This window comes from Lichenostomus cassidix, chromosome 7 (genome assembly GCF_008360975.1).
Source record: "Lichenostomus cassidix isolate B80296 chromosome 7, HeHo_3.0, whole genome shotgun sequence".
Lineage (NCBI taxonomy): Eukaryota > Metazoa > Chordata > Aves > Passeriformes > Meliphagidae > Lichenostomus > Lichenostomus cassidix.
In genome coordinates, this window is record NC_139488.1 from 12,532,760 (window position 1) to 12,554,786 (window position 22,027).

General features: G+C 43.3%; 1 protein-coding gene across 7 annotated transcripts in view; it reads right to left on the reverse strand.

Annotated features, from left to right (window-relative positions):
- Window positions 1–610: 610 nt before the first annotated feature.
- The window catches only part of PARD3B (par-3 family cell polarity regulator beta), a 398,314-nt gene continuing 376,897 nt past the window's right edge, over window positions 611–22,027 (reverse strand). For 6 of the 7 annotated variants that reach the window (XM_085066249.1, XM_085066251.1, XM_085066248.1 and 3 more), the window contains one exon: window positions 611–5,298. In XM_085066249.1, the coding sequence (XP_084922375.1) occupies window positions 4,944–5,298 (355 nt within the window). In that variant the 3' untranslated portion in view covers window positions 611–4,943. The remainder of the gene's footprint in view (window positions 5,299–22,027) is intronic. The other variant, XM_085066252.1, reaches the window with a different exon arrangement.

Consider the following 22,027-nt stretch of genomic DNA (forward strand, 5'->3'; position numbering starts at 1 on the left):
TCCTGTACTAATGATTTCTCATTTAAGTATCCATTTTGAAAATTAGTCCATCTAACATAACACTCTTGCCTGAATCTCACTGCAACCCATAGCTCTGACCTCACGCGAAATGCCTGTGCAGAACTTCCAAGGAGTCCTGAATCTGTGGCAAGAGTCTCCAGCCCTCTGAGCTGGTTGGACCTGGCAGCTGCTACAGGCTATGGGACACCTCTGCTGGTACCAACAAGAGAAGAGCTCCATGTTGAGGTGAAACTCCCTGGGGAACTTCAGCAATGAACACGCAGCTGCCTAAGCTGAAATTCTCTGCGCTGGCAAGGGACTTCTCTCCTACTTCTCCTTTCAATCCCAGGGTATGGAATCAGGATTCAGGTGATACAACTGAAGACAATGCAGATTTGAGATGGAATCAAGTTAAGCCCTGTGATGCTTTCTTTTTCTGAAAGCAGCACATGGCTGTTGCATTTTTGTTTTTTTGTTAAAAAAGTCACCTTACCAATTCTGATCCAGCTTGACCATGTATCATCTTCTAATATCAAATCATATCCATGGCTGAGGATGACTTTGTAGACACAAAGAAGGGAAAGACTCTACATACAAATACATAATCATCTATAGTCTTAAAGCCTTTATTTTAATGCAAAATAAAACAGGTAAAATTTATATAGCCATATGTAACAAGAGATCAAAATCTTTGACGTGGTACTAGAAAAAACCTCTCAAATTATGTGTTGAATTTCTCCCCCAAAACAATCACACATGATTTTAAAATCAGTTTCACTTAAACACACAGGTATTGTCAGGATCACAAGTACCTCTCTCTACCTCACAGTAACAGAATAGTGTCTTACAAAGCTTTCTCTCCTATGCAGAGATAGTGAATAGCACTTCTGATTTTGCATGTAAGGCTTACGGACCCTGCAGAACAACTGTGATGGGGAGCACAGGTGTGGGGCCTGTTGAAAGTGCAAAGCAGCCCCTGCTCAGAACAGAGCGTCAGGATGTGGCCCTGGCAGAGCAGTCAGTAGGATTCACTCACAGCACTAACTCTCTGATAAACAAATCTGTGAGGCTGGGAGGAAGAGGTAGCACAATTAATCTGTAAAAAAATTAGGCAGCATGTGAAGCTATTTCTAGATCAGGAAGCTGGAGTGAATTGGAATTCAGGGCTGTATGCACTTTTTCAAGGCAAGAGCCTTTTTTTTTTTCTTTTCTATGCTTAGTTTCCCCTTTTTCTTTCCCCGCAAAGGGCAATTGATATTTCTTTATGCATTCGAGGGATACCTAGAGACTTCTGCATCATAATATATCACAGTGGTAACATCGGCTTGCAGGCCAAGATCATGGCTTACTAGTGGGTGGTCACTCAGAAAATCCACAGGCTCTTTTTCTATCTCTTAATCTTTCAACTGCTGGGCCTGGCTGGCCCTGTGCCAGAGCCAGACATGCAGGCTGCACGCCACCAGCTCAGGAAATCAAAGCTTCAGCTTCATGTGAGCACGGGCCCCTCTCCCCTGGTCCTGATGCCTGCTCACACGCACACTCAGGGCTGCTCCCGTGGCAAACCCAACTCTCCCTTCACACCCACTACGTCAGTAACTCTGCTGCTGGACTGGCACATTTTGGATGAGGGAGTGTGAGGCAATTACGTGTCAAGAGCATTTCAGACTCATAATTTTTCCAAACATATGGACATATGGGAAAAGAACAACTTGTTACTTAACGGCTCTTTTGGATTTTGCAAGTGTGTATTTTCAACCGTCAGTTGTAGCACCTCGTGAATTCTGCACGGTACATATTTTTCCACAATATGGTGCTAAAATCATACATTTTACACTGCAGAAAAGCTGACTATATATACTGTAGTTACACATTATACTTTTGAAAATACCGTACCTCTACCAGATATTAAACCAGCAAATGGCAATTTTCTCCCAGAACAATGGCACCAGAGATTGACGAGATGCTCTGTAATACTTTTTGGTCATGTTTCCCTAGCTAGGTCACACTGTTCTTCCTCCTTAGCTCCTTACCTGTAGGATGCATCCATATATTAGAGCACTTTTTTTTTTTTTTCTTTTCTTGAGTGGAAGAAGCTCTCTACTGATTTCTGCTTACTGAGCAGAAGCATCATTTAATAACCTGCAGGGTAAGGTAAGATTAACAGCTCAGAAGGTGTTAGTTTGATCTGTCTGCCTCAATTGAGTGGAGCCGATACAGTCAAGGGGAGCTCCTAAGGAAAGATTCAGGTTACGGGGAGATGTTGGGCAGGTCTTTCCAAGGCTATAAATAACCCAGGAGCTGTTTCCATCCAGATTTTATTTGGCTCTGGCTCATGAAATACTGTAAATAAGTTCTGTTCACTGTGCTGTGATGCCATTTGAAGGGTTAGTTGAGAGTGATTTACAAAGGCAGTAGCTTATATTCAGAGCTGTTCTTAATTGTGGCCTGGCTTGATAAAGCCACTGTCGCAAACATTAGTTTCTTTACAGCTGGATCAAATGTATCAGGGGTCATATTTCAAGGAGGGAAAGGAAAGTATTTTAATTTGTTTTTGCTTCACTTTCAACATGCCTTTATAACACCAGCGGCTATCCTGTGGCTGCCAAGTCCTGGCTGACTATCCTACAGCATCCAAAGCTTTCTGAGAGAAGTACAAGGCTGTGTAGAGCACGTACATGACAGGCACGGCTTCCTTGGGGAATGCGCCTTATTTATGGAGGGTACTGAGAGCTTTACATCCAAAACTCCCTCCAGAGGTTTTTCCCTCCAACTTTACTAGGGAAGAGGGCAGAAAGAAATGAAACAAGAACCAAACATCCTTGCTTCATAATCAGTTGCATTCCTCTTCTTCTCTCCCTCCCACCAATGCTTCCTCCTGACTGGATTTAGAGCTGTGCCTGCCCCTGCCCCAGGGAGTCCAGCCCTCTATCTGAATCATGGCAGTGCTCCCCCACCACGGAAAGCTGTCTCCTCTCCCCTGTTTCCCAGCCCTGCTGGTGGGTGGAGGCTGGTGGGAATGCAAACACTAGAGCCTGCCGGCCACTCAGGCAGCTGCAAGTGCTCCCTGTGCCTCAGGGTTACACCGGGCTCTCACCAGCATCATCAGCAAAGAAGAAACAGAGGCTGGCATTGAATGCTGCTTCTCATCAGGGCCATTACCTGCTGGCAGGACGCACTCCTAGCAGGACAAACCTTCCTGGTGGTATTTAACACCTGGGAAGTGATTTATAGGATTTAATCTGTTGCATACCAAAGGTGTCAAAAAGACATCAAAGAAATCCTTATGCTTAATCCTTGGCCAGGTCACAGTCTTTTCCTGATGAGGAGAGGAGGCCTAATGGTTTAGTGACACTCCCAAAAGGCAGAAGTCGAGGAATTAAGGACACTTGGAAATAACATATTTCTAGGTCACAATACTGCATGGTTTCCCTGTGACAAAATCCTTGAGACAGATCTCTAAGCACTCAGAGCCCCCTCTTAGGTCAGGTCACACAGGTCCCTGTGGCTGGATTTCTGTGGATGCATTTCTGTCTGCAGAGCAAACTCAGGCTGTGTGATGCAAAGAGATGGGCATGTACCCCACCACCCTGTCCCCCGTGCCGTGGCTCTGCTGTGCTGCTGACACCCCCTCCCCACCCACACCTTCTCTCTTCCTATGCACTCCTGCCAATAACTTGCTACAAACAGCTATTCTCACCTCTTTCTCCTGGGCCCCAGGGTCCTGAAGCCCTTCCTGTTGCTTTCCTTGTCTTTTCCCTCACCCCTTGCTGTGAAAAGCCCCTTTCCCTACTGACCTGATGGCCTCTGGCTGCAGGAATTCGAGCAGTTTGGCACTTGGCACGGCTGAGCTTCCCTCGTGGAGCGAGGATGGCCCCTCATGAACAGGTGCCTTGTGGCGGCACTGGGCTGCACAGGGCACAGCACGCACTGCTGCACTGCACAGGGCAGGCACTTCTCTCCAACACTGCCTGCAGCAGGCAGGAATGGGCTGCCCTGATGGAGCCAAGGCAGCACCTGACACAGGAACTTCAAATGAATTATGGAGTCCATGCCCGTGCTCACCTCCCCGGCCACTTCTTATAGGCCGGCTCCGCTGAAACCCCTAGAGCGACACTTCCTGACAGTAGCTGAGGATCTGGTCTCCAGGGTTTACAGTTAAAGACTGCACACTATATAACTAACAAACACTCACAAGCACACACCCTCCCCCCTACAGACACAGTTCTCAGGTGGCTGCCTGTCCTCTGTGCGCCTGCCCAGCCATAGAGGAAAAGGCTTTTTGCCTACTCCAGCTGCAGCAGGTACAGTAAGACGAGAGTCTTGATACACAAACTGCAAAAAATGAAGGTTGCAAGATAAATGCTGCCACCATCAAAAAGAAAGAGGAAGACGGAGGCCAGATCACAAATCTGGAACCGCAGCATCCTTAAAGCAGAGCTGTTGGTCAGGACGTGCCTGGAATGTGGCCACTACCTCTCTGGCAGTCCCTTTTCATGATCACACACTGGATACACAAGATCCCCAGCTCTGCAAGAAGTCTGTACTGCACGTTGTGTTCTCACTTAAAAGGCTCTACAACAGCACTCTGAAGTAAACTCTGGTGACTCCGCTGCCCTTACACAGACAGCTATGTACTGTAAAGGTGTAACTGGATTCAGTAAATAGCCCTGAGGTGTATTAAGTGTTGTGTTTCATTTCCAGCAGCCACTTTCTATTTTTAAAAGGAATTAAAAAACACTCAACTGTCTGGTACCTCACATACTCAAAACACATTGTACCTTACGTGGCTTTAGTTTGCCTGTTAGAAAGCACCTGCGCTGAGCCCAGCTCAGTAAGAACAACTCCAGGTCTTGTGTGCCATTCTTACAGGCAGCTATGCTTGGGAACAACTCTACAAGGATGACGTCCAATGGGGCTCCTGCCGCCCCAAGTCCAGTGCATGGCTATACAGCTGCAGTCATGGGGTTCTTCTGCCTGGGGTCCTGTTGCCTGTACTGGTACTGGTCTGGACTGGTCCCACGGTGTCGGACTATTTCATGGTACGCTGGTGCTCGGTGGGACTGAGGTGGGGAGGGTGGCACGTCCTGCCGGAGGGGTCCTTTATGCTGGTTTGTGATGGGCTGGGCTGTGTAATACTGAGGGTACCTCAATTCTGCCACTCTTGTGTCTGGCACACGGATGTAGTTCCCCTTGGATGGGTGGATAACAGGCTGTCCTCCATGGTAGTAGGGAAGATCTCTCTCTTTGTACGTAACTCGTGGCCCTGTTAAATATTCTAGTGGCTCTGCAGGTCCACGCCTGAGGAGGAAAAACATAATAAAGCACATAAAAAGGCAGTCTACTAGCCCAGTGATACATTATTGTACATACCATCTATGTTTACTTTGGGAGAGGAAATGCCACCTCAAGCATGACAAGTCCTGATGAATGAAAAGAACTTCTGAAGGATAACAAGCTTCCCACCTGCATGCTACAAAAGTTTGTAACATCCAGGACACTGGAGGAAGGGTCCAGCGCACATCACAGCCCTTTTACAATGGGGGAGCACTGGAGCCCTTAACCTCCCAAAGTCAGTCTCCTGTGATCCATTTGCCATAATGGAAACAAAGCTCCTTTAAACAATGCATGTTTGACTGAATCTTATCTAGCCTGAGGATAAACAGATGAGTTGGGTCTGCAAGTCTGCAAATCCCATAAGCTTTACATGCACAAATATTCACGCTTTCCAGGCCATTTCCCACTATTCTCTCCTAATATGTCAGTCTGTAAAACTTTCCAAACACCATAGCTGGAAAAACTGGAATTCCTGGAAGAAGCACTAGGGATGTCAGGCTACAATACCTGTGTTTAATGGGCAAGTTGCCAATGAGGTTTTAAAAAACCTGTGATCTAGAAGGCCTGCTATTACAATAGTTCTGTAACTTGTCTGCATCAGTATGGATCTCACAAGCCCTAGTTCACGTGATAAGCAACATGTGAATGTGTCATCCCCAAGGATGTGCCATGGCGCCCCCTCTGTAGCCTTCTGCATCTTAATTTCATGATTTGCACTAATGAAGCATTGATATTTTTTCCTAGTACAACTTAACTTGTGGTACTTTTGAAATGGCAAAAATAATTGTTCTCACAGACATGTCACCAGAGCAACCCCAAAAGTTCAACTCAATTAGGAGTTTTTGCCAGTCTGACTGCAAATGTCCTTGCACTTTGGACAAAACCTCTCATTGACTGCACAGGAAGTTTCTCTCCAAATGAGAGCTGAGGGAAGAAGACAGAGTTTTGACCCAAAGCAGGGGCTGGAAGTATAAATCAATTACACTTGCTCTGTGGCTTTGGGACTGAACTCATCAACTGTTTAAATATTCTTTGCATAGATTATGAAAAAAGTCTTCATTCTGGTACAGCAGATCAGGTGTTCAAAATTTGTCAATGACTCTCTTGTTCACACAGAGCTTTTACAAGCATGCTCCTTCTTTCTTAACCTGGGCTCCCAGACTCTGCTGGAACTTGTTTAGCATGTAGTAAAACAAAACATGTGGTTTTCTGCTGCACTCGTTTAAGCCCATGGGGTAAATCATGGACACAGGCAATGAACAAACATTATCTGCCTTGAAATGAACCTACAATTCTCCTCCTGGAATAACTTAGTGCAAATGTTTCCTGTTTAAAATGGAAAGAGCAAAAGGAAGCATTCCAGGCCTTGGACTTTTAGGACCCTATGCTCCCCAGAGACCTTCTGCTTTAAAAACAGAACATTATAAAAGACAGGCACTCCCAGCTTCCCCCCCACCTCCTGGTGAAACAGTCCAGACAAAGTGCTGAAGGGCCTGAAGCCACCCTCTGAGATACCAAAGCACTCTTAACCGTATGTACTGAGACAATTGCTGTCGCTGCTCACACACCTACGCCTTGCAACAAAGCCTAATTTCCACAGCAGGCCAAAGAGCTTCTCCACATATTTCTGCATGAAGGCTTGTCCACTAGTCAGTCCCATCACACTCAGCTTTAATGCCTCTGTGCACAAAAATGTACTTCCAATCATAAAAGGCTCTGCAATGGTAGGAACTGCTTCGTGTCAAGCAGCACACCAACAGGAACACATGTCAAACCTGCATCCATCACCTTTTAATATAAGGATCATGCTCAAAAGCCTGTACATTAGGTTTTATGAGGTGTTCTCATCGGCAGCTATAATCAACAAAATTCTTGTGGATCACATTAAAAGAGGACTGAGCTTGAAACTTGATCCAGAATTCACTGAAAAGTCAGGTAGCTTTTGGACAGAGTTCTAACTGCAAATTAAATTACTCTAAAAAAACAAATTCAAGATTAATTGGTACCAAAATGATGGCTGAGAACAGAACTGAGCCACAACTCTGGTGTACTGAGATTTCAGTAACACAACTCACACCTCAACTGACACCAGAGGTCTGCAAGGAGCAGGAAAAAAGAGGGGTGGGCTTTGCCATCTAGCCAAAAGAGCTGTTTCCAGGAAAGCTCAGCCAGTCCAGTTTTAGGAATCAGTGTTACACTGCTGCCACAGAAGCTGTGACTGTGGAGAGGGTTGTGCACTCAGGCTGCTCTGACCCAGGACTGTGCAGTGAAGATGAGCCTGGGCAAGCAAAGCGTGCCAGACCTGAGAAATGGCCCCAAGCTGCCTGAGCTAATACCATCAGATCTCCATTGCTGATACGCCTCCTACTGAACTAAACCCACCATCAGTTCACTTACTGCTAACACCATCTGTGGTTGTGTAGACAAACTGCAGAACATGTGGGAAGAGAAAAATCTTTCTTTAAAAAATAAAACCCCAAGTTGGTCACTGTCAGCACCAGTTTCCTTTCTCTGAGGGCGAAACACCCATAGGTGGTGTAATTCTTGAGTGTCTTCCTCAGAGTCACGACTTAGCACCTGGGAGGAGAGGTTGTACACAGAGACCTGACTGGAATCCACTTCACATGAACCCTTTAGGAAAGCCCCACGAAGACAGAAGGTATGTGAGTTATTTTAACAGCCTTGGGGATAATACAAGGAATGATCTAACCAATGATAAGAAGAACTTTTGCCTGAGTAAAACCTTGGGAAACACAGTCCAAAAGTCTGACTCTGGGCAGCATAACTGAGGGAAATTTCACAAAAGATATCCTCATGGCTGCTCCACACTCTGCAGCTCACTTCCCCTAGTGACCCCAGTGGGTGTTATGCTTGCAGATACACAAGCTACAATGACAACACTTCTTTTCTGTTTTATGACCAGGACAGCATGTTGGAACCAAATTATCTCCTGATGATTCATTCTTCCCCATCTACCACCCATGCCTGGTGAAGTCCATTCTTAGGGGGCTGCTCACAGTGCAACCAACCAGCCTACAGAGTCTCCATGAACCTTTATCTGACCAGTCTTAAAATACAGGAAAAAACTGCCCTTTCCTCCTCAAGTGTGACAAATTAACCACCAGAAAGTCAATCTTTTTAAGGCAGAAGAAACAACTGCAAATACCAGGCTCTGGCTGCAGAAATGCTGTCACCATTAGCAGTAAGTCTGGGACACTGGGGGCAGTTCCCAGCAGGAAGAGGAGAGCTCCTCTGAACCAACACCCTTCTCACTTGATAGCCCATGGTGTAAAAGTAGATGCTGTTGTTTATCCTTAAAGAAATTGCCAAAACAAACCAAACAAACACTTTCTACTTGGAAGTCCCTTGTAGATGCTGTGCTTGTTTCTGCAAGAAGCAAAACAACTCCTACATTTTCCCTCGGCAGACACCGCCACCTCTGAGGAGGTCCTAATGAAATTCTTCTTCCCTCTCTCACTGTTTTTGTTGGCTTCTGATGAGTTCAGAGTTCACAGGGCCATATCACACCTCCCAAGTGACCCACGGTGTGGGGGTCAAACCAATAACCTCAAGTGGAAAATCAGTGACCCAGGGGAGTGATCAAAAATCCACAAATTGGGTCAAGCAGGTCCAGCCTCTCAAAAGGACCAGGCCAGGAGTGTGCCCTCTGAGAGGACATGCTGAGCAGGAGCTGCTCTGACCGTCAGCTGTTTTCCAGATTTTTGGTCAGTTGTTTGACCTGGGGATACAGTGCAATTAATGGCAGGCAGAAGGTAGGGAAGCTGACACAACATCCTGGGAAGGAACTGATCTCAGAGCTCAAAACCTGGTTTTGCTGATAGTTCAGCTCTGCTGGGTCCCATTGGAAAGTGCATTATGGATGTGGGTCTAGCTAAAAGCAGAGGCTGCTGCTGCAGGAAGTGATTGAATGGAGAAAGAAGCACTAAGTTCCACAAAAGAGTGAAACTGGTGCGGCAGTGTGAAAACACTCCTCAAAAATGTCATGAGCAAGGTGTCCCTTAAAATGTCTACTTTATTTTAAGGAAGCAAAATCTCATCTTCCCCTGCAGAGAAATTACAGATCACACCCAGCCATGCAAATGTGTTTCACTTCATATCCTGGTTAGCAGCTCTACCAGTTTATCTTTTAAAATGATTCACCAGTTAACAACTGTGATCCATTCTGAGCATTACGAGCACAAAGTAGCCTTATCCAAGTAAAGCAGGTAATTTGTGCCTGATGTTCAATTAACATGTTGTTATTTTCTCTATGACAAGTAAAGCCTAAAGCAGGTTTGTTTTTCTATCTCTGCTTTATTTATCTTCCAAGCACAAAAAATGCAGTATTTTCTGGCTTTACTGCAGAATTTTTAAGACCTTCTGGGTTTATTTAAAACTGAAACACTGGATTTGGAATACTTAGGAAAGATTTCTTATACCCAAAATGTTATTTAGTCACAGGTATCAGAAGGCTTCAAAAGCCCTAGCTAAACACTTCTTGCTTTCTGCAGTTCCTATTTTTTTTAAACCTTGTCTTAGTAATTCTTCAACTGTGGAAAATCTTACAGAGTAGACTGGCCTAAATACCTGATGCTTCCAAAAATAATCAGAAAAAAAGTAATTACATTTCAGGTTTACTGCATTTCATTGATAACCTCCATTTGCAGGTCACCTTTAACATCAGCCAGGAGACACATGCTTGGGCTATCTGAAAGGAAAGAAAAGCAAAATGACAGTCTAACTGTTCACGCTGTGGCCCATCACGTTGGGGGTTTGGATTTCTTCGTGACAAAGGGTTTTTCTTCCCTCTGTTCTACAGGGATAGTCACAGGGGTCACCCTCTTAGTACCTGGTAAAAAGCAAGGAAGGGAATGCTCTCTTCTTACATCACTGTCTCCTCCTTGCTGCTGAGGGAATATTTTGCAAGGGATATAATCTCACATGAAAACCTGCCTTCTTACTTTGTTAGAGTACTTCTTGAAATCAACTTCAAAGATAGCCACAGACTAAGTAGCAAATAGAAAGCCCACATTTGGCTGCAGTCTCTTTCATGTCTAAGCAAGACATACAGAGACTCTGGGTGATGGCATCAGACAGCCCAGGGTGGGAACAAAGAACAGGAGAAAGCAACAAGGTCCTGTGTCCAAATTCTCATTGAAGAGCTCCATTGTATGCAGTGTGATTATGTGCTGTTTGCTCTCAGCCAGGAGGATCTACTTTTAAAGAATAGAAGCTGATGTTAGAAATAAATTATGCAAACAATCTTTCAGTATCAAGTAAAATACACTGTGCCTTTATAAAGCTCTTCTCAACAAACCCTAAAAACAGATAACTGAAAAGACCACGTAGTCCCTATCTCCCCATATTCAGTATTAAAGATACTGCAGTGCTGTTTGTAGTCAGTGGCACTAAGAACTTCTATTACTTAATATTCAACATGCATATAACATAAAATAAACAAATTAAAATAATTTTAAAACACTGCAGATGAAAGTCACTGAGATGCATTAAGGTTGGTCTCTGTATCTTAATAGGTGAGATACTCCTATAATAAATATTCTTTGCCCTTTCAGATCAATACTTCCCAAAGCCAAAGAAGGGGTTTGCATTTAAAATCCACTGGGAATCAAATTTGGTATCTAAGCACTGGGAAGAATCTGCGGCACAAGGAAGTGCTCAGTGGCTGCTGCCTGTGAGAGAGGCTTGTACCTCTCAGAAGAAGGCAGATGTCTAGTAATGTCATACTAACCTCAAACACACCATCCACACTTTATTTATGGGCTGAGCTGGTGGAGGTGCTTCCTTCTCCTGTTCTTTTATCAACAATACAAGGCTGAAAAATCAGATAACGTAAACGAATACAATCCCTGGCTCTCATGTAGCACATGCCATGCAGAGAGAGCTGTTTTTAGTTTGAGGACTGTGTTTGGAATTCCTTTAGTGTCAGGTTTCCAGTTACCAGACCCTCTTCCCTGGGCCAGGCACGACTGCGGTTGGACTGGATTAGCAGAACACTCTGCAATGTATATTACTCAGTTTTGACTTCCATAGGCTTTGCAGACACATAAAAATAATGATTATTTAATGACCAGCATTTTGGAGGGGGGGGGGGGATGTGAATGGTGGAAGAGTGGAAAGATCTCTCTACCCTTTTTAAAGAATTCCTATTTGGTTTGGAAAAGGAGGGGTCCATGTAAGTTTGTTTGAAATTCAAGCAATACATTTCACATGTAGTGCAGGCAGGCCTGATTCTCTTCCCTTGCATACAGTTTTGTGAAAACTACAAGTGGTGCTAACTGGCCTGAACATGAGAGTTTATATGCACAATTTCTCTTTCTCACCAATATTGCATCTTGAAATATTTAGAAACAAACATCTTAAAGCACCATAATCCCAGCAGGCAAGTGCAGAGACATGTTTATATGAAGTCCAGCCTTAAAGCAGCTGGAGAACCAAGTCCTTTATTGTTAGCAGAGGGCCACATTTTGAGGTGTTGGGCCCCAGCTGCTCCCTGGGCTGTTCTTAGCAATTGAAGACACTTAGGTGTCACACTAGCTTTTACATCTAAGACCACGTATACAGTTTAGCCACATACCAGCCTTCCATGCAGGGAAGCAGACTGCAGAAACAACTGTAAGACAGGCAAACAGTGTCTGACAGGTTTAAAACTTTACTGTAATATTATCTAAGACTTCCTATGACAGCATGAACAACTTATTTTGTCTGCAAGAAAATAGATTGTTCTCAATCCCTAACTATGTCACAGATTTGTTAACATCAGAATTTAGAGTGGCATTTAATTGGCACTCCCGTTTAATGCTGCCCTCTCGTCAGTGACCAAACCATAAAACAGTGTTGCTGCTTTGCTCTAGCATTAGTTTATTTTCCACAGCAAATCTCAGACCAGTTTCTGATAATCCCATCCTGCAGGCAAAGCTCCCCTTTCTTTCCTTCCCTAAATCCAACCTACAAATATAGGAACTGTGACAACCAGGATTAAAACCCTCGAATCAACAAAAACAAAACCCAAAATATGCTAGCTGATGCTCTATAAATGCCCAATAAGCATTCAAAACAACTAGTGCAATAATCCTTCCTACTCAATTCCTCACTTGTTTTGTTCATATGCTCTCAGGCATGGTACATCTCTTCTACCAGGAGGCATAAAATAAAGTAGCACCTATTGAATAAGACATGGCTATTCTGTGATCTCTTCAAGCTTAAAGGGATCTTAAGTAGATTGGTACTCTAAGTAGCGAGTCATTACAACATGTGCCATTTCAGATGTTACTCATTATTCAACACAACATAATGCCATGTGAGTCATTAACCTCTTGGCACTGGTAACCTACTCTCAATGCTAAGCAGTCATGCTTGTTGCTCAGGAACCCCCGTGCTCCGCTGGGGAGAGACCTGGCTGAGATTGTAAGGTCCCTTTGGTCTTTTGTTTTGCAGATCAGTGGGGACCAAAAGCTCTTCCTATAGACTAAAAGAGCTCTTGGCCTTTGGTCTTCTGAGTCACATTTCTGAGAAGATGCTGACCAAGTTACATTGGAGGGGAGAAAACTTCTTTTTAAAGGACATATGCCTCTTAAGCCAGCAAGAGAAGCAAATGTTTAGGCTTCTGAGTAGACTTTTGCATTTCAATGAGAACTCAAACTAACACAAAAAAAGTACTGAACATGTGTGGAACTGCCAGCACTGGGGCGAGATGCTGAATTGAAAACTGCACCATAGTAATACTTGCACTGTCTTTCTGTGTAGCAACTCCCAAAAGACAGGGGGACCCCACTGCCCCTGCCCTGAGAAAAGCCAATTAATTCACTCAAGAGCAGGCAATCAGTGAGAAGGGACTGAGGTGCAGAAGCAAGACCCCAACATGGGCCTCAGTGCAGCAAAAGCAAAAAAAATGCACAAAAGCCAGAAATACTATCTGGGTCCCTTTGCCTCATCCTAACCCCTTCTGGAGGTCTCTGCTTTTTTTAAGGCTATCAGAGTAGAAATTCAAGAGTCTGCGGTGGTTCAGGAGTTTTAAATCTGATTTAAAAGAAATTCTGTTGCCATAGTTAAGATTGCTGTTCAGAAGGAATCAGCCACACTCCAGAAGAGCTCCTCCCGAGCAGGGCAGCCTCCACCCTTTGCCTATCAATTCACAGCACGACTGCTATCCACACTGCTTTCGTGAAGTGCTCTCAGAAATACATAAACCCAAATTCTACCCTGTTCTCCTTTTTCATGCAAAATGAATTTAAAGCATGGTGACCATTCAGCTGTACTATTCAAATGATTTTCCACAAATAACAGAAATAAATCATTAAAAGAATCTTCCTAAGTAATAATAACCTGGGCCCAGGTCATTACTGTTCAGCCACTGGGACCTTAACATGCTGTCTGATCTTTAGTGGGCTAGTAAAAACCTGTAAGAAGTGGTTATTAATGTTAAGACCAAGCTTTTAGGCTTTTTTTCTTTTTCTTAGAGCATTTCTCATTTAAATTAAAGCTTTCCTTGCAGCATTTTCTCCCACTGCCATGATGAAGCATGGCTGTTGATTCTGCCTCCAATGGCACAGACTGGGTAGTAAAACCATGCTTCAGTAAAAAGCAATATGTAGCTGGTTATTTTTTCCTTCATTTTGTTTTTTTCTAGTCCAGACGTTCTGTTAAACTCACTGTGACTTATCGTTCCTTTTTCTTCCCCTTTGCAACAAAGGCAAAGCTCAAGATCCAGAGAAGGATGGCAGGATGGCTGTTGGGGGGGGAGGAGAGGGACCTTAAAAACAAGCAGCTCTTATTTCTTTTTTCAGTATTTCAGTCCCCATTGTTTCTCTACTGCTCATGTACTGATTTGCTCCTAAATAGCACAAACAGCCTCTAAGTACATCCTCCCCCCTAATATTTTCTTTTGTTAGAACCTTTCATTTCTATACAGGCATTAGATTATACATTTCCTGGCTTGCCGCACTCCATTAACACTCTGGTAACCACCCATTTTCCAGCCAGCCATTAAACACCACCTTTCATAATTGAGATTTAAAGGCTCAGGGCATGATAAACAGCTGAAGTTATAACTTTACGGCTGCCTCTATAGAAGTGTGTAAATCTCCAGATTTGGATAGGCAAATCAGTTAATTAGACTTGCATTAAGTCACAAACTTTGCGGGTGCTCTGACAGCAGATATCCTGAAGTTGTGCTTTAAATAACAAGGGTCAAACCCTCAATCTCTCTGGGCTCGCAGAGACGGAAGTGTCCCACCCGGTGCCCAGGGAGCAGTAGCACCGAGCGCAGCTGCTGTGACTCGCAGCCGGCCGCCAGCGCCCATTCCAGCTGTGTTTATGCTGCTCCTTCCTGCAGAGCTCCTTCAGTTACACCAACATCAGCGCGGCCGCGGGAACTCAGCGATTCCCGACTGGACATGCTCTACCTGCTGCCTCTGGTGGAGACAACCCTGGGGTTACCACCCCGCATTTTCTGCCTGCCAGCACACAGGTTGCTCTCAAAGCAGGACCCACAAGTTTAGGGTCTGAGCACAGTTCTCCTCTGCCCCTACCCGTGGCTGAGGACACTTTATGTGCATGACCCCGAGTCCCTGCTGGCCAGTAAAAGTTCAGAACTGGTGACATTCGGAGCTGCAACCACCAATCTCTTTAGGCACATGGGCAGTAAGAGGTTAACCCTCGCTCATGAGGCCCAAGGGCCTGTGCTCCACCTCTGCACGAGTTATCTCCCTGTTGCTGCATTTAAAAATACTGTATGTAATTAACTGTTATCAGGTTGTTAAGCAGTGTGCTGAAGTGTGAACTTATCATTCAATTGTTTCCTTTATTTACAAAGTCCCTGCCATTCTCTTAGGCAGCAGCCTGGGACAGGCTGTTGACTTGCTCAGATGAGGAGGGTTTAGCACACCAGGTCCTGGGAGCAGAAGCAGATTTTGGAGAAGTGAGACACAGATGTGAATCTGCAAACATCCCCTCAAGATGCCCTGTAGAATAGCTGTGCTTGAATGAGACAAACACACGTGCCACCACTTCCAACCACCACTGTGATAACCACTGTAAGGTTGCTGTGACACTCGAACCACTGAGCATGGAGGAAACACAAATACAGCTCCCAACTGCTTTATGGGCACAGGTGGAGTTTCTACTCATATATATGGTACTAGGTTAAATGCCTATAGATATACACAAACATGTTCCATTCACAGACGAAGACAACATAACTACTGACTTTCATACACCTCTGGGTTCAGTTCTTCCCTATTTAATTTGCTGGACTTGGTTTCCATAAGCAAATCTGGAAGTCAGAGGTCATCATGTTAGATCACAAGATGGAAATGGGTGGACAGGACAACAGCACAAGATGGCACATCCCCTGCTGTGCTGTCTCCTTGAGCAAGGCCTAGGCTTGGATTCCTGGAGCACATCATACATCATGATTTTACCACTACCCCATCCTGGCCTGTTTACTGTTCTCTGCTTTCTTTGCCAGCAGCACCAACCCTGGCAGTGCCAGCAATGTGTCCCAGATGACATAAGACATCATCAGATCGATGTGATTTTCTTCCATGCATTCCTGGCTCAGGGCAGCACCATGCATCCACAGCATGGTCCCAGGGCATGCAGCATCCTTTGCCCTTTGGGAACTGGTACAATCACCAATGTGCCCAATCTACGTGCATCCCCCCTAACACTTGTAATAAATGAGATTTGTAGCTTCTAAACAAACTTCTTCTGTGCCATCTGCACACTGTGCTGCATGACAGATGACAAGATAAAATTTGCAATAGCAAAGACCTTAGAGGAAAACAACGTCTTAGAGAGAGCAAGTACAGGCTGTTGTAACAGTTCTATCAGCTTGGTCAGGTATCTAGATCAGAAGATACCAGGATCCTGAAGCTGAAAGAGGAGCACACAGCTGAAGACAGAAAAGAATGCTTTAAAGACACCAAAACACTGCATCCTTGGCAAAGCAATGCCAACAGCTGGGCATTGTGATGCCCATAAGTGATACCTTACAGAGGTGACAGCCCAGTACTTGGAACATAGGACAGGGGCAAGCCAGCATTGAGACAGAGAGAGACTTTGGACAGCACTACCTGGTATGGGCTTTAATTTCTTTTGAAAGCATACATACATCATGTGTCAAAGATGTGCAACAAAGTCTTACATGCAAGACATGGCACTGTCAGCAGCTTCAGCTGACAATGAACAGCACCACAATCAAAGAGGCATCCCTGCTCCACCCAGGAAGGCTACTATGTGCCATCAGTGAGAAAAAGAAAAGCAATAGTGCCTCCTGATATGAACCTGGCAAAGATTCCAGACAGCATATCTCAATTTGGCTGGGGGAAAAAATTAAATAAAAACACCCTCCAACTTGAAACAATCTTTTACATAATGAATCAATCAATTATCTTTGCTCTAGTATGTTCAAATCAAGGGAATCATCATTGAAAATAACAACCAATTTATATAGCTCATTTAAAGCCACAGTAAGCTAGGCTGCTGATTCACTAATGAACAATAAAGGTCACTACTATAATATCACTCTAAGTATTTTCAGATTGTGCAGTGTGATAGACTTGAAGTGGCAAGTTCATAAAAAAAACATCAAGATACTTTGCAGGGGGAAGTAAAGATGGAAAAACATCTGTGCTTTGCCTAGATACCAGACTGAGAAGAGGGAATAGCGTTGATGTGAAGAACTTTGTGCCCCAGACTCATCCAGCCCTAGCCAAAGCCTCTGGATGTCAATGGAAGCATTTCAAAGGTCTTTGGATTAGGCTCTTGTATGGAAGAATGGTATTTGAAAGGGGAGGAGAGGGCAGGGAGAGAATGAAACATCTGTATCCTGGAATGAAATCAGGAAGTTAAAGCCTGACAACCTTAGACAGCAAATAAATACCTCGGGTACTAAACGTAGGTTGCTGAAATGCCTCACTTCAAGTGGAAACATTCCTTTTCAGTTGTGTCTTTCAGGTATTCAGAGAAAAAGACTGACCACAATGCTGCTAATTTATGCTTTACTTTTTGAGGGCCCATGATCTAGGAAACAGTACATACATGCAATTACAAAGAAACAACATTCTGCCGAGATGACCAGCACACCTCTGCTCTGTGGATGTTACATCTATGATTACTAACAGTGTGGCAACTGAGGCAATGTAGCACAGTGTGCCCTAATCTGCAGCATCACGTCTGGGACTATTACCACAACCAGATGTTTCAGAGGAAGCTGCAATTAGTGCACAATTAACAGTTTGCATAAGTCTTACAGCATAACCTCTCCTTTCCTCCTCATATGCTAACTTAAACAAAAGCAACTATAGGTCTAAGTCTGGGTTTGCCAAAAGGTGCAGGCTTCAGAAACACAAAACACTTGATGACATTTCTGTACTTGCAGATGTTGATACAAAACCCCCAAATGATAATATTTAACCTTGACAGACTTGAAACCCATAGGACAAAGGCACAATATCGTAGCGAGAGCCTGTGGTGAGTCGAGAAAGATGTCTTTTCCAAATTTCAATGGTAAATCCTTAATGCTGACTTGGGTTCCTCTCTAAAAAAAAAAAAAGTGGAATTCTGCGGCCAGTAAAATTGGATTTTCTTTAAAAGAACTTTGCAACATTTCAAAGGCCCCTCTTTTTAATGATCAAAAAGTAAAAGAGAGAAACATCCTATTATATCAAGCAGCTACAATATAACCCATTACTCAAGAACATCATTACAGCTTCTAAATCAGAAAAGCACGAAGTAGCAATACCATTTTGAGGATGCAAAATTGTCTCCGTATACTAAAATCCCTTAAAAAACTTATGAAACTTGTGGTATAAACTAGTACAACTGAAAATGAAATATCTAAGGAGGAAAAGACCAGGGTTAAGGGTTCTGTATTGATTTTTTCCTTCACATTGGGATTAAAGTGATTTCAGCTGGGACCCAGAATTACAGATGTAATTATAATTTCCATTTATATTTTTAGACTGTGTACAAAGAAGTGTAATAATGGACAGCTGAGCGTTTTCCATTGTCCATTAAAAATGAAATGTTTCTGATGAAATCTCTGTAAGACCAACTAGCACTGCAGTAATCTCTCAATAACAGAGCTTGCTTCAGATGTTTGGTGACGAGAGAGAAGGGAGAGTTGCTACCCCTTCATACAAAGAAATCAAACCAAAATGGCATTAAGGTTGTTATTCCCCTCAATAATACTAAAGAGATTTCGGGTGAAGATTAGTAACAAGTCTTTTCAAAGAAAAAGTCAAATTATCATTAAATAACCTTTCTTGACATTATTTACACGGTATGTAACACAAAGCATTGCATTAAGGAGGCATTATTTAAACCACATAAGGTCTAGGGAGTGAAAAAGTGAAATTTCTCCAAGTACTACTGCCTGTCTGCCATCCTTCCTCCATCCTTTACAATGTCCATTTAAGCCCAGGTTTCCTGGAGGTCTCTGATAGCTAGGCAAATGACTGCTATTGAAAAGCAAAATGTATTCAAGGTAAAGCAGGTGCTTAAGTGCTCTGATGGATCTGGGCCTAAAAATTCAAGTTGTAAGCCCCAACTCAATTTCAAATGACTAATTGAATTTGCCTTTTTCTTTTTTTTTTTTAATTCCCTTTCATTTTAAACCGATCTGCTGTGTGCTTTCTGCCACAAAGCGTGGTGCAGTCAGTGCTGCAGCAAAGCCCATCCCACCGCGCTGCTCCTGCTCGCCGTTCCAGAGGGGCAAAGAGATCCATACAGGAACGCTCAAAAATGCTCAAACCCAGCACTGGTATATTCAGGCAGCCTAAATTCAGCCTAATTCCCGAGTCAGTGAGAAACCCAGATGCCTTCAGAGACCCCTACAAAGCTAATTAGAAGACTGCCAGAAGTCTACACACAGCGAAGTCACATGGGTGTTCTGAGCACGGCTACTGGGATCCTCAAAGCTTTTAACTGATTCTGGAAATCTTTAATCGCTGAATGTGTGTTTGCTGTTTGAGCATCTTTGGAGGAAGGACTGTTAGCATCCTTTTTTCTACATGCTTTGTCCCAGCTATTGTGTTGGCTGGTTGAGTTCAGTTCAAGAGCGTATCACTATTATCTCCTTAAAAAAGCAAAACAAAGGGAAAAGCTGTGGCCATACCATGCTTCTAAAAATACATTCTTTCTATACTGAAGACAACTCAGTTCTCAGTAAACAAACATGCCTTTTCTTTAAAGCATAGTATCACAGATTGAACCCAAACTCATAAGCAGAAATGCTAAATGAGGGACCAAACCAAAACCATGAGGTGACACATGGATATATATACAACAGTACACTAGCACCTAGATTCAAGCAAAAAGCCAGTCACACGGATTTTTGCTGTGAAATCATGCTGAGATTGGTTTTTCTTGCCAGATTTTGCCATGATCTGCAACAGACTGCTCTCAAAGCATCTCCTTTCACCTGTAAAACAAGGGCTATTTTTCTTCTTTAAATGAAGAAAAGTGCCAGCTACTCAATATCCAAGGACTCCTGTTGGCTTGGGGTTTTGCTTGATAACCTGGGCTGGGTTTTGTTCACACATTTCCTGCCCTCTGGATGGAACTCTGACTGCCAATTTCCAAGGCACTGTCTCAGACTATCTAGCGCACAGATCCAATCTCCTTGCTGAATTACGTCTGGGGTGGAACAAAAATGGCAGATAATTCACTTTCTATTAAAGTTAACACTCTCCTCCACTTGCTTCCCACGTATGTTATACAGTGGACGTGTTTGCATGTTCTGCTCTATTTTTTCAGCTGCTGCAAGCACATAAGCTATCAATTACACTCTATGCAGAGAGAAGATGGTGATTTGAGGAACAGCTTCCAGTTTACATAACTCCTCACCTCATCACTGCTCCAACATTTAAATGAAAGCTTTTGGGCAACAGGCCTGAAACATAGGGACTTCTTAGATGTTCTCTTCCCTGCCATTTCCCCCCTCAATGAATGGTTAATCAGAGCAGCATAATTCTTTAAAACTAATATTTATTCAAACAGCTGTAGGATCCCATCTGCTCACACAGAACAGAGGACAGAACAGTGGAGGCCACAGCAACACCAGGCAGAAGCCAGCAGAAGGATGAGTTCTGTCAACAGGCAACCTAAGTTATGTTTGTCAGACAAAGGTTTTGAGTACAGTAAAGACACAACCATTAACGTAAAGATGTGGTTAAATTTTTAGCATATGCATTATGGTATTACATATATTTTCAAAATAAAGCTTGCAGAAAGTCTGACTAGTGGTCTATATGCTATTTAAGCCTAACCACATGACTACAAAGCTTTGCTGCCCTGTTTCTGGATATCCACAACATCTTTACCTGTGGTAAAGATGCTGAATAGCTTATGCAGATTTTCCCAAATAAGCATCCACTAAAGAACAGTATCACTGTGCATCTTATGCTTTGTTTATAGCATATTTGAAAGAACTGTTCTAGTAGAAAATTCTGCACAGGTGCTAAATGACAAAATTAGTACTAATTTACATAACTATTAAATGCTAGAACAATGTGATCTTTTCCAAGCCTAGAGATGAGGGTAAAGATTTTTAAGAAAGAGGAATTAATCTTCTCTAACAGGCTACAGCAGGAGTTTTAGTTCTATGCTTGCTCTTAACAAAGTTACTGGTCCATAACCACTAGTGATCTGAGTGTTTGCAATTCTTCAACAACCTTGAATTGCATTCATTTTTAGTGACTATTTTTATTTCACTTATATCTGTGATAAGATTGGATGGGCTTAAGAATATATAGAGCAGGAAAAGATATATTCCGTTTACTAGAATCTCCAAAATCTGGAGAGAAACTGCTAACACTGATGGGCAGAATTCTTGGGGAAAACAACAAGTAACCTAATCAGAGTTTATCAAATTACTACCAGACTGACCCAGACAGCAAAGAAATCAAAGAATATGCTCCAACATTGGTTGCCTTTCAGTCTAAACTGACTGCAATCATTAGGAACACATCCATGAATTGCAGTGGTTTTGGACCAGGCTGGTACCAGCTTCTAATAGTACATTTCTAGCTGTTCTCCAGCTGGATCAACATATCCAAAGCATGACTTTCTAAAGCATCATATTTGAAGAGCAACATAAAAGCCTTTGGTGGATATATGAGCAAAGAAATTTGGACAAAACCCTCTAAAAGTAAGACTCTTCTCCTGATACGTTTAAGACTTCTGTGCAGAGAAATTAAATATGTCACCTACTTATGAAATGGAAGCAGTTTGGCTGCCAATTGTCTGAGCTGTGTTGAAACAGCTGCTCTAGCAACTGTTTTTACTATTAAATTCTTCAGTGATTCTCTTAATCCCAAATTAGATACCTCTTTCCTTTAATCACCAGTTTATATAAAAGCTCTTTCCTCACAAGGCAGGGTTTCACCAAGGATAACAAACAACGGCAGGTCTGCTCAACACGCTGCCCTTGTGCTTCTCTACTCCTCACATCTCCCCCACTCTGCTTCTCATTTCTCGGTGGGTGGCACACGGAGTGCTCACGACTCTGTCCCCTACATGTCTGTAAAAGAACACAGAACTATATTTGAGGTCTTCAGATTTCACAGCCTGTCATTACCTTGCAGCATGCAATTAAGACTGTCCACATGCAATTCACTTCCCTACTTCATCATCACAGTCTTTCCCCTTTCCTAAACACATACATAAGAAT